Genomic DNA, 13,512 nt, shown 5'->3' with positions numbered 1-13,512 from the left:
CATAGTTAGTTCATAGACCTTAGACACAATGTCTATAGAAAATTTGAGAGAATTATTACGATACGTTGTATTAAGTATGAACATTAAAGTTTTTCTTAATAGTAATTATTCAATAATTTTAGTTCATTTTATGATTTTAACTCTCATTTGAATGAAGATATATTTTTTGCTATAATATTAATTGCCAAAATCTCAAATAATATAGTATATTTGTTAAGATAGTAAAAATTTGTATTGTATTGCAATAATTTTAAACTGTTGAATTACCATTATGATAAATGATCGTCATTTGTATTTTAGATTTTAAAACTAGTCATCTTGAAGGTTTTCGAATAACATATTCTTCTTCTAAACGTGATGTGACTAAAGGTATAAACCCTACATTTTTATTCAGTGAGCAATAAAAGATGCGAAGAAGAGGTTTTAGTCATTTTTGCCGAGAAATATATAGTATACAGTTTGATAGGTGTTGTCAAAATCCCTTGTTCGACCTTCTTAATTGCGGTGTTCGCAGATCGCCAAAAGCGCCTTAAGCCAAGCAGGAGGATTAACTTCTGAAGGAAAAGGTCAGACGGCAGTTACATGTCTGTCGATTCAAAGGGAGCTGGAATAATCCGTTGGTACTCAGTGCGGATGATGCGGTTGTAGAAGAGCAACAGTGTATAGCTGTAGTTGCAATAGTAAAAGGTTTAATATCACATGAGATGGCCAATAAAATTTTCGGATGCGCGTAACGTAATCTTAATTACGTGACCCGAAAATACGCCGAGTATCTTATTTCCACCGTCCGGACCAATTACTAGTAATAACCTTTTAAGCCGTTCTACCGTGTGTGTTAAGAGGATTCTGCATTCTGGTCGTAGTCCCCTACATCCGCTTTCCTCCACACTCTCTGGTGTTTGTTCTTCCTGTCCAGTGAAGAGTGTTGCAGTTTTTGTTTGTTTCATCGTCTCCAGCACCTCATTAGATGTGACTTAAAAGATACGTGCGTTTGTCGTATTTACCATTAAACAAGTCTAAGTGTTGATGAATTCGTTAGGGCCTCCTCTCATTCACTTAGATAATTCGTCGTGTCTCTTGTGAAAGCAGTCAACGACTGTCTTGAAAATGCATCATCTTCATGCGTTTATTACATTCTTGATTAACAATTGTGAACACACTGTAATGAAGTTTTCTTTAATTGCTCTTAAGTCGTGTTTTGAGAAATGATGCATTTGGATCTCTAATATTGACTTAATCAATCATCTTGAAATAATTTGAGAAAGGTCTTCATGATCGTGTAGACCAACACATACACTAATTTTATTCTAAATTTATAATTACGTTTCTACACATCTAAATTTATTTACATTGAATTCCAATAAGATATTCATCAGTATCGTTAAAGTTTTAAAGTGTGTGACAAAAAATTATGTGCTATCATTAGAGATTGTATTTAAAATTTGTATGAGAGAAAAAACTATTTTTTTATGCAGGTGATAAACATGTAACGGACACATTATTCGTCCTTCATCAATATTAACACATTACGACCACACTAGTTCCTGATCAGCACACGAAACAATGTAATAATCAGTCCGTAACAATGTAAATCACATCATCAAATAGTTTTAAAAAATATAATTAAGAGTATATTGTCTAAAATAATTAACTCGAATAAAAACATCGTATTATTAAAAACTCTTTATTTAACATTATATTTATTTATATATGTTATTTATACAGACCGTGTTATTTGTTTGAGACATTGACCGTCAAGTATACATTTGGTTATCTTTAAAATTAATTTGAAAGCGTTTGCTAACATTTACATTGTGGGCAATAGGATTTTCGAGGTCCCTATGCTAAAGGGTTGGGGTAGAAGTAAAATAGGTTGACTCAGTAAAAATGATAACATGATAAAGATACAATTTTCTTTCGTTAGATATAAAAATTTTTCTTATGTATATAACACTCAAAAATAATTATTTATTTTAAGTATAATATATCTCTAATTTCGTTTGATCGAATTATTTGAAGCTAAATAGATAAATTTGGAAGTAACTATTTTTTACTTATTGGATAATTTAGGACCATTATACAATAATGTTAAATACAATAAAAGCAAGTTAAAAAGATTATTCTCGTCTTTTAAAAATATTATGAAGAACATGCTCAAAATATTCTCGAAAAAGATTATCACAGTAATTTTACATAACTATCAATATTGCATAATCTTAAACAAAATAACTTTTTATACAAGATTTTTAGTTATATACTAAATTTTTATTAGTAAAGAATTTTGAATTTGATTACAATGTGTTTTTATTTATTTATTATTTTGTTTCTATCTACCTAATATTTAGCTTTAGTGACCTGATATTATTTATGAACATGTGAAAAAAATTAAGTATCGTACCAATGTACCTATTGATACAATACTTGATTTTTCACAACTATAGTTGTAAATTATAGTGTCATAATTTGAAAGTTTCCTAAAAATAGTAACGGTTAAAAACACCCGACATTTTTTATATTCTTAATATTACTATACTGAACTTAATACTGTGGCAAAATTTACAAAAAATATATGGAACAAAAAAGTATCAAAAATACTTTTTTTTTTAGACACGTGATGTCTTGCAATGATTTATCCGACGCTTTAGTGTTGATATTCAGATTCGTGGTTTGCTGTTTCTGTTTAGTTACCTACCCAGGAACTTTAACAATGACACGCACATTACCTCCATACTGGTACCTTCAGCCAAAATGAGGTTGTGTCAAGTCGATAGCCGATATAAAATTTCGTCAAATCGTTAAAAAAGAACCGAGCTCAAATAATAGGGACAGGGCTATCGTGATGGCGATGACCAGTCTACGATGAATATGGCCATAGTTTCGTTTGAAACTGGTTAATTATATGGTGATGTTGATCATGACTTTACTTTAAGACATAATTTTTATGTCGGTTAAGTTCGTTGTGTTCAGTAGATATTTGAAAAGTTAATTATTATTGTAAACGAAACTAAAATATTTTAAGCAAAGGTGGTGTTTATTTTGAATTATAATGTATCACGTTTTGTTTTACATTCATTAACACGCTTTTATTATAAAAATTCACATTTTGACAAAATCACACCATAAATGAACACATGCAGTTATGTTTAAATAATAAACTTGGATATTAACAGTATCGAAAATTATTTTAATTTCAGTTATTTTTAATTATCAGAACAATTTTTTTTAATGATAACTTTAATATCATATTTAATTTTGTTTTCTCACGGATTCTTTATTACACTAGGCAAAACAAAAGGTAATTTAAAATTATTTCATATTTTATGGTTGAGGTTTTATTTAATAAGTGACAAAAAAAAAGTATAGTAATAATACTTTTAAATTTTGAATACATAAAAATTATACATGTATTTTTTGCGTATTTTACAAAAATATTTGTTAAAATTAAAACAATTTTCTACAAACTAGTGTTATTATCATAAAAAAAACTGAATACAGGTGTTTATGGAGTCGACGAAATTATATGTAATTATTATGGAAATATAGATACAATGTGTAACTCAAAATCAATTATGAATGTTTCTTTAATACCAGATCAATGTCAAGGAGTTGCTTTTGAGAGTTTTATCATTGATATCAACAATACAATATATCATCTACAAGAAACTGGTAATTATTTAATTTTATTAATAACTTAATATGTTTTAATGAACATAATAGTTGCAATTTTTAAAATCTTATGAAATGTTCACAGCATAATTTCTTAATAAATTATTACAATATGAATGAAATCACGTATATTGACGAGCCATAAATTTTATTTCCTCGTCTTCATCTGGGCACTTACATTGAAGTCCACCAAAATCAATATCTTTACATTTAATTTTTGAAAGAACTATAAAACCTAATTTTAAAGCTAAATGTTGAGATATTTTTGAAGTGAAAACTGTTCCCGTGACACTTAAACCTAGTGATTTACAAAGCTTTTCTCTGGATTCCAAAAGTCGATAACCAATCTGATAGCCATGGTAATCTGAATGTACACATAACCCCATAGCATCTAAATATGCCTCTACATGATAAATATCGAATAATTTTCCAGAATTTGAAATTGAATTTAAGATTTTAAGTACTTGAATATATTTTTTATTTTCTGAGTTCTGAAATATATGTAATATAAAAATGGCGTTACAATTTTTCTTACAATTTATTTTATTTTTAAATTTTCCTATAATTGCTATAATCAAAATAGCAAATATTTGATTTCGATTGTAGTTAAAATATCCAGTAAAAGACATAGATGAGTTTAATTTTTGAAACCAATTGATCATTGTCTAGATAATACAGCTTATTGGCAAATTATATCCTTTCCCTCGCGTATTACAACTATTTATTGCAAAAATAGTTATTTATAATTAAATTACGATTTTAGTTTATCTGTCTTTGACAACATGAACATTCCTGATATTAGACTTTGGTAGTAACCGTATCAAACCGAAATTCCGACTGAATTATCATTTTTACTCGTAAATTAACGGACTACAGAATATAAATATTACACTTGTAATTATTTTTAATTGTATAGATTTAAAAAAAATATTAATTTTTGATTTTTTTAATTAATTAAAAATATTTTTATTTTTGAAGTTTTCTGTTTCTAAAAACACCACCAAGTAGTTCACCAAAACTACTGTTATTTTCAATTATTTTTTATTCTAATATTTATTATTGAGATACGAAAATTAATGTTATTTAAAAAATTTTAGAAGAGTAGTTAATGTCTATGTTACCATTCAATTACAATTTTGAAAAATCAAAATTAATTATACATAAAGAAAAACTGTCTCATTATATTATAGATCATTTTTTGGGGGATTTATCTTTTCTCAGATAAAGTTGAAAATTTTTTCATTTTTCTAAATCTAGTTAAATTTTATAAAAAAAATTTTTATCTTATTTAATATTTTTTTTTGGCACAAACTATTGGAGACTAATTTTTTTTTATAATCTTAAAAAAATTTTGAAAAAGTAATTTATAGTTTTATATTTAAACATAGCAATATTATATAGTGAAATTTCTAAAAATTATTACCGAGTGACATAAATTAAATTTTTTATGTTATATTATAACAATAAAATTGCTTCCTAAAATAAGTATTAGACAAAAAATGGTAGCACAGTGGGGTCGCGGCACATTGTGAATGGCATAATTGGAACTAGTATAGATGATATCTGACAGTGATTAAAATCACTATCATAAGAAAAGTTTCGATGCAAAACTGTAAGTAGTGTTTAATTTTATGAAATTGATAGATTATTGAAAAACAAATTTCTAACTTAAAAATAATCACGGACAAATTGCAAAAAAATCATTGCCACCGGTAATGATTTTTACTGTATCGGCAAACGTTCGCCGCATTCGTTTTTTAATAAAATTTGCAATTTAAGCTGATTCAAATGTTAAAATTAATTTTTTCGACTTTTAAGAAAAAAAAATTGATATAACTTTAACATTATATTTTATGTCAATTAGTTTTATGTAATATTCATGAAAATCAGTGTACCTCCTTATAATGTATTTTTAAAATAAATTGAAATACAACACCAAGAATTTTAAAAAATAGCATGTTTTTAAATTACGGCAATCATTTGCACATAAAAGATAAGTCGTCGTAACTAATTTTTTTACATAACATGAGCTTTATTTTAATATATGTTTGAAGATCGGAGTATTTCCAGAACATTTTCAAAACCTAAGTTGAAAAAGTTAAATTTTTGGGCAGAAGATGCTATTTTGAATCCCCCTCTTAAAACATTATCATATTATAAATAACACAATAATTTGTTGAGCAAAATTTATATTCCTAACTAAACTATATCAAAATATTTTTTATACTAAACTTTTCAAATATTGTCGAAATTTCTTGTTAGAGGAAATTTTATGAAGCTATGTTAGGGAAATAATCATTTTTATTTATTTATGACCTAGTTTTAAGTAATATTAGTTATGTATTTTAGTTACTATTTCAAATTTAGTTTCTTTCTTCACAACATTTGTTAGGTTGACTCCAATTATTTTAATTCCATTTTCTAAACTATTAATTAAAACAGCTATTAGAACATTTCCGTTACGGATAATATTTTTCCAAAGAACTTCTAAGGCTTCACATGCTTCAGCGTCTTTTATAAAATCTATCAAATATAAACATAAAATTAATGTATTTGGTTTCAAAAAAAATTGATATGTTTCTAAATTTGAATACATGTTGTTAAATTTGAAAATAATATGCTTTAAATACGAGAAAATAAATCATTCAAAATGAATTGAGTCTCATAGATATCAGTCGTATATATACTATAATATATGGAATCTAATTGACAATATATTTTAAAAATTATAAATCGATGGTAGATGATTTTGTTGAGTAATTTTGAATTTAATTAATTTATGTATTGACTAAGGATAAAGAAACAATAATTAAAATATATCAATTACATACCTATGTACTCAGTCAATGTTTCTCTATTCAAAAAATTTTTTTTCATTAGCTCAATTATTTCTTCCGTATGATCAAAAGTTGCAGTTTGTATTTTATATTTAATTTTTACATTATTTCTTTCATACAGGTAAGTGTCAAACAGTATCATTTTAGTTTTAACGTGATTTCTTATTATTTGTGATCTACTAATTAAACTAAAATTAAAAAAATTAAAATATTACTATTCATTGTTTATTGTTTCCTCTGATTGTTCTAAAACAATGAAATAACTTGTAAATTAACAGAAAATATTACTTACTTACATTGAAGTGGCTAAAATATCTAGTAATTTTTACTCGATCCTTAATCATTTAATTTTAGCGATAACAGTTTAAAAAATATATATTTCGTATAAACTAGGTAAAAAAAAGTATTATAAATATAATAAATCAACTAATCATGATTATATAAGATAATATAGAGACAAAAGTAAAAGCGTTTTCAAAAATATTTTGTGTGAATTATTGTAAAATTATGGGACTAAATTTTATTTATTTTTACACTCTACTTCCCACCAACTACACAGAGTTGTTGATTATATTGTAGAATCGTATGAAACAAAATGACACTGCTGGGCGTATTTTTAGATATAGCTCAGGCATTGGACTCAATATGGTATGACGAACTAATATTTTAAGTTAAAAAGTGTCTTCCTATACTTTATTATGCATTTAATAGATACTACTGAAAAAAACAGATCTTTCAAAGTCAGATTAGGTGACACACTATTAAATAATAATTATTTAATAGTGTGTCACCTAATATAGAACATTAGGTTGTATTTAACAATTATTGTTAAATACAACCTAATGTTCTATAAGGTAGCAATATAGCGACTTAACTAGATATTTTAAGTAATGCTGCTTTTTCAACTACTACAAAATACATTAGTTGAGACCTACGTTCATAATACAGCCATACTAGCTACTCACATAGAACCATTACTAGTAAGGCAATAAAGTCGAATTCTTTTGTTTTTTTAAACAATTCAAAGTAGTGGTTGGAAGTAAGGCGTAGTGTTGTTAATTTTACCGCTTTGCGGCCTGATCTCTTCTTCCTATTTAGGTATGAAAATATTAATAACCTCCGAAATACTAATTCGAGGTTTTTATCAACTAGTTATTTTCTAAATTATATTATTATCTAAGAAACAAGCTGTCTAAATATAGTGTAAAAAAATTTTTTTAAAAAAAGTTATGATCCCTATGAGACACAAGGGGATTAATAAATTGAGAAAAACATTTTCGTTATTAGTTTTATTTTTTGATTAATTAAGTGCTTTATGATAACAGAATCACTATATATATTAAACAAATTATAAAAAGAAGACTTTTTTTTTTAGATTTTTTGGAAAGATTATTTACTATAAGAAAAAATGTTTATGTCTACATGGGTTATACGAGCTATGACCAGTGGTCAAAATCATTAAATAACTTTCATCAAAATTCCAATAAAATTATACGAATGTTCAGAAATTTTTTGTACAAATATTTTGTAAGAGGAATAATTTTCACTCAATTAGATCCCTGGGTAAGTGTAAAAATTTATCACTTAAATACTGGAATTTTATCTTAATACAATTATTCAATTATACAATACAATTCATTATTTTTCAATAACTCAAAAACATTTTTAGGAAACCCTTTTCTTTTTTTTTATTAAAAACAATTTTTGTTTTCATATACATTTATTGAGTGCCAGGGGCCAAAGCAAATACATTAATACTTTACCTATCCGTTGGCCCAGTTAAATAAATGTATAATTTTTTTACGCTGTGGTAAAAATTTTATTATTTCATTTACATGGATTGTTTAATAACTGATCAGACTTTTAATATATGGTACATAATTTAAACATGGAATTTATTTTTATTTAGGAAGTTGTTTCTATGGATGGATTCAGTGCTAAACTACATTATTTTATGCAGAATTTGAAAGATAGTTTTCCATATTTGAAATTAGGAATTAATATTGACTGGACGTCTTATAAATATTATAATGACCCTACTTGTGAGAAATATTACATTTTCTCTAATTTAATTGTATACAGGAAAGGAGAAAATCGTAATATGTATAAACATGAAAATTCAGGAGAGAGTTGAAAAATATATTAGTTTACATATTAGATTTTAATAGACTTCTAACTTTGAATCAAACTGACAAATACATGATATTTTTTAGCATGTTAAAGATTTGAATAAAAATTTTATACATCATGAATAAACTCGAAAATACAAAAATGTTATATGATGTTTTTGCCTCTCTAGTATAAAACTATATTTTCTTTAAACAAAGTAATTCTGTTAATATTCCTCCATTTAAAGTTTTTTTTTTAATAATATATCTAACTTAAAATATTTTTCTTTAAATTTCTTATTTTTTTAATCATTAAAACAAAACAAACTTATAAATTAAAGTATAAGATAACGTTAATAAAACAATTTCAACAAAATTATAATTGAATCAAAAGTTATTAGAGTTGCAATTTAGGTCACATAATTTAGATAATTTGTATAGTAAATTCTTGTATTATCAATAAAAGTAATTTTTGAATAAATTTATTTATTTATAATTAAATTAATAAAAGTATTTAATGAATAAGTGCGTAAAATTTTAAATTTATTATCCAGATTACGATTTTAACTACTTAAATGAAGCTGCAGACTTTTTCGTTTTAAGATTAGATCAAATGAATTTTTGTTATGAAGATTATCATAATGGAATTAATATATTAGATGATGTCTATATTGTTGTTACCATTGTAAGCTAAACTAGGTGTATGTAATTTAACTCTATTTAGTCTATAGATTAAATAGAGTGAAAATAATGATTTTGTAAGAATTATTCACGTTTTAGAAAAATGTTGTAAAAGCAATTAGAGAGAGCGCTATAGATTTAAGAAAATTGTATTTCTATTTAGACTACTCTCCATCAGTTACGACTTTTATTGGAAATAACGTCGAAACTTTGTGCAGAAGTTATGAAGAAGTAAGTATTACTATATCAATTAATTTTTCTGTTCTTCGAAGTTCAGCTGATTAAGATACGAATAATATGTCTAAATTATCGTTAGAAATAACCACTTTTATAAAAATTTTATGTAAAAGTAATTTTTTTTACGATGTCAATAGCTAATTGATTTTCATACTTGCTATTGAAAAAATTGTAGGTTACATTTTTGCTGCGAAAAAGGGGCTATGATTTAAAACTTTTTTTGTATAAAATAAGAAACTATATACATTTTTATTATGATGTGATCTTATGGTAAAAGCGGAAATCTTTAACTGTACATTTATCAAGTGGCACAAATTAACGTCATTTCACTTCTTGTAATACATAAATTTCATATGAATGAAATTATTTAGAAACATTATTTCTAAATTTAATATTTTGATGTAATAGATATTTTTAAGAAAGATTTTTAATTATATTTCTACAAAATGTTATGTTTTCAAACTTTTTAAACGTCTGTATATTAATTCATTATTAATTCATAAGGTGTGCATGAACCCAAATGAAATTTGCAATTGGTGTGTAGATACTGTGAATACTCTATACGAAAAAGTAAGATGATTAATGTAAATAATTATTTTTTGATTTAAATTATCTAAACGAAAGTATATTTAATTTAAAAAAAATATTAAAATATTATTTACACTATTATAGGGAGCATTTCTGAAAAATCACGCTCAAGGATTGGTATTGTCTTTTATTGATCTAGATGCTTTTGACAATACTTGGTGTTCGTGTGGTAAATCATTTCCTGGCTTTCACGCTGTTTTAAATGGATGGAATAATGAATCTGTTGACAGCATAAATAAATGTTCATTATTTGATCGTAGTGCTTGTATATGAAACATGCATTTATCTGTTGAAGACATATATTATATATATAATAATATATTATTGATAATAATAAAAATAATACTAATACTTCAGCTTCTATGACCGTTATCTATGATATATTATGAATTATACTTAAAAATTATACATTATATGTGTGTCTGTGAAGTAGTTTAAAGTTTTTAACATAAGACAAAATAAAAGTTTTACAAAAAACCTTTACTTTTTATTAAAATATTTTTTATTTTTTACTTTGTTTCGAATATTGAATATGCATACTTGATAGAATTATTTAGCTTTTAACCCAAATCCAACTCACATTTTTAAACTCCACAGTTACAATGAATCGTTTATACGCCGAGTATATAGGCATCCCATTTGACATTAAAGTCTGTAGTTTGGTTAAATATAAGGTTGAAGAACAAGACCTCCTATTCGGGGGCCTCATCATTTTATAATAGATAAACGATGACCTAATATTTCAATAGAATTTAAGATTTTGTGAGGGTGCATTGGCAAGAATAACCACGTGTATTGCTGCATCGTCAATTATGGGCTACACGTGGGCTACACTTACAGACGTGCGCATTAGTTTTACCTCCCCTTGACGACGGAGGCGTGTAGTGATCCCCTCCATATAGTCAGATTTCGTATTAACCGTCTTCACCTCGTAATACAGTGCACTAGAAATGCGTTTCATTTGAAAGCTCTTCCTTTTTCCTCCCTTAACTTTCGCTCTCCATCGATCGAGGGTGGATACTAGTGTTCGAGGCCACGCAAAATGAGAGGCCCCCTGTAGGGTAGCCAAACTTTATTTTCTGGGGAAATTGAAAGTAGACATAATATTATTTGTTCAATTTATTTTTATTAGTATCTTTTAAATATATTTTAAATGATGAAATGAATAATTAAGAATTATAAGCAATTATGCAACCATGACATTTTAATTTCATAAAAATTACGATTCTAAAATTTTTAAATCTCCTCTTAATATTAATACAACATTATAAGAACTCTCAAAAAATACTGTTTTTTTCTACTTTTCATAATGAGAAATTCTAATTTAACTTTTATTATGAATCTGTTAAAGCTTACATGGTTTATTATATTTTTTAGAATATTTACAAATATATCCATGACTCCAGTTTTATTGACCTTTTAAACTCGTTTCAGAGTTCATCTTCAGAGTTTATGAAAAGAGAAAAAATTAACGATTTGTCGATTACAAATTTTTCTACAAGAGTAATAACTTAAATATAATTAAGAACAAGTACAGTGAAATTCTATGACGATTTTAAAACGTAAAAAATATTAGTTTAACGAAACCAGTAAATGAACACTACCAATGAGATTTCAATTAAAAAATTATTTAATTTGATTGTAATAAGTTGATGTTATTAGTTAAAATATTATATTGTTTATTTGTTATGACGTAACAAAAAAAATATTTTAATTTAGTTTTATATCAACAACATTTTTGATGAATCATTAGTTATTTATTCGTATGGAAAATTACAATTGTCAATAAAAAATTATAGATTAATTTTTTGTATTAGTTAATTGTAAACATTGTGAACATTATTACTATAGAGAATTTTTCAGTGAATAAGTATTTATTAGTTTAATGAGTATTACACCAAAATATATATTAATAAAGAAATTAAAAAAATGTAGAACTCTGAACTGTTCATTCATTGGTGAGATACCCTATATTAATTTTAGCAATTTTTTACGAATGCAAAACAAATTTTTATTATTTATTTATTTGAAATGCAAAAACATACTTAACTGACGAAATAATAAAAACATTTTTTAGTACTTTTTTTACACATTACACTAGTAATTCCAAAATAATATTTTCATAACTCATAAACTATTGCAAATCATAGAATTAATTTGAATTACAATTAATTCAAGACTAAATATGGTAAAAGTTTTATTTTGGGGAATGAGTAAAATAAATTCAAAATCAAGTTGTTCATTATTTCAAGTAAAATTAGGATTACAGAGGATTTCGAAAGAGTGCTGTTTTTATAAATTATTTATAAATCAACCTGATGAGGAAGACATCATTTTTATAATTTTAAGTTCAATACTTACCGCTTGGACTATATCAAACCGGTTCTTAAAAATAACATTCCCTTGTCCAGGGAATTTGACAAGCCTTGTCCACACCAAGATCAAACTGCTTGATTAAACCTTTTCCTGAAAAAGAATATATTAAAAACCTAAAATCCAGAGAGATACATAATTTCACCGGAAAGACAAGACTCTTTGGTCATCTATAGGGGTAACTTTATGGTCCACCCTTATACAATGATTGGTATAATGTATTAACACTTCGGTGATAACACTTAGGTGGGTTAACCGAATCAAGACAATTCGGTATGAGGTGAGCGCACAATGGACCAACAGGTCTGAGTGCATGGGTATTATGTCCACCTCGATAATAACTAAAAACTAAAAACTAAGTTAATAATTCCACAATAATTTTTTCTTCATTTTTATTATGTTTAATATAATATAATATTATTGTATTATATAGGAATGAATTGTATGATATATAATTCCAACTGAAAAAGTTAATCTTTTTATATTTCATATAAATATAGTGTCGGTCGAAATAATGTTTAATGTTTCAGCAAATTTAATCTAACACTATTTATTTTCTATAGTTACCTTAATTGATTATTTTATTTAAACAATTCTGATATTAATTGGTTAACTTAAAAATATTATCAACTGGATTTCTTAAAAAAATTATATTACTGGTTTAAATAACTAACACGCTAGTTTGGTAGAAAATATTTTAAATTTTAAGTAAGTCATGTTTATGAGATCTTATTATTGCTATTAATTGAAATTCATATCTAACGCCATTTCTTTAAAGCTATTTCTATTACTTAGAGTACAAAAAATTACATAATCCAGCGAAACGGAATTACGAAGCATACCAAATTGATTTATGTAGATTATTATACTCGTGTATTTATAATAGAAAATAATTAATTAAAAATAGCTTTCATAACTTATTGATAAGGAAAATGTCTAAAATTATATTAAGATTTGAATAATATTACGTTTAAAAAAATAATTGCATATTTTATATAGTTATTTGTTTAAATTATAATAGT

General features: G+C 25.4%; 2 protein-coding genes across 6 annotated transcripts in view; one reads left to right on the top strand and one right to left on the bottom strand.

Annotated features, from left to right (window-relative positions):
- Positions 1–10,535, top strand: part of LOC126902882 (uncharacterized) — a 72,202-nt gene extending 61,667 nt beyond the window's left edge. For 3 of the 4 annotated variants that reach the window (XM_050680555.1, XM_050680554.1, XM_050680553.1), the window contains 8 exons: positions 2,608–3,295; positions 3,496–3,666; positions 7,879–8,066; positions 8,413–8,545; positions 9,166–9,296; positions 9,392–9,523; positions 10,034–10,099; positions 10,202–10,534. In XM_050680555.1, the coding sequence (XP_050536512.1) occupies positions 3,226–3,295; positions 3,496–3,666; positions 7,879–8,066; positions 8,413–8,545; positions 9,166–9,296; positions 9,392–9,523; positions 10,034–10,099; positions 10,202–10,390 (1,080 nt within the window). In that variant the 5' untranslated portion in view covers positions 2,608–3,225 and the 3' untranslated portion in view covers positions 10,391–10,534. Of the gene's footprint in view, positions 1–2,607; positions 3,296–3,495; positions 3,667–7,878; positions 8,067–8,412; positions 8,546–9,165; positions 9,297–9,391; positions 9,524–10,033; positions 10,100–10,201 lie in introns of all 4 variants that reach the window. The other variant, XM_050680556.1, reaches the window with a different exon arrangement.
- On the bottom strand, positions 3,662–6,923 carry LOC126902883 (uncharacterized). 2 transcript variants are annotated; one of them, XM_050680557.1, is made up of 4 exons: positions 6,796–6,923; positions 6,498–6,691; positions 6,020–6,189; positions 3,662–4,157 (listed from the first exon to the last, which is right to left on the bottom strand). In XM_050680557.1, the coding sequence occupies exons 2-4, from the start codon at positions 6,643–6,645 to the stop codon at positions 3,789–3,791; spliced, it is 687 nt and encodes a 228-aa protein (XP_050536514.1). In that variant the 5' UTR covers positions 6,646–6,691; positions 6,796–6,923; the 3' UTR covers positions 3,662–3,788. The 2 variants fall into 2 exon arrangements, with proteins under 2 accessions (XP_050536514.1, XP_050536515.1); XM_050680558.1 differs by having other exon boundaries at positions 6,800–6,922.
- Positions 10,536–13,512: the final 2,977 nt, after the last annotated feature.

The sequence above is a fragment of the Daktulosphaira vitifoliae genome, unplaced genomic scaffold, assembly GCF_025091365.1.
Source record: "Daktulosphaira vitifoliae isolate Bord-2020 unplaced genomic scaffold, ASM2509136v1 Scaffold_3, whole genome shotgun sequence".
NCBI lineage: Eukaryota > Metazoa > Arthropoda > Insecta > Hemiptera > Phylloxeridae > Daktulosphaira > Daktulosphaira vitifoliae.
The sequence above is the reverse complement of the archived record's forward strand: the minus strand, read 5'-3'. Positions and strand labels throughout refer to the sequence as shown.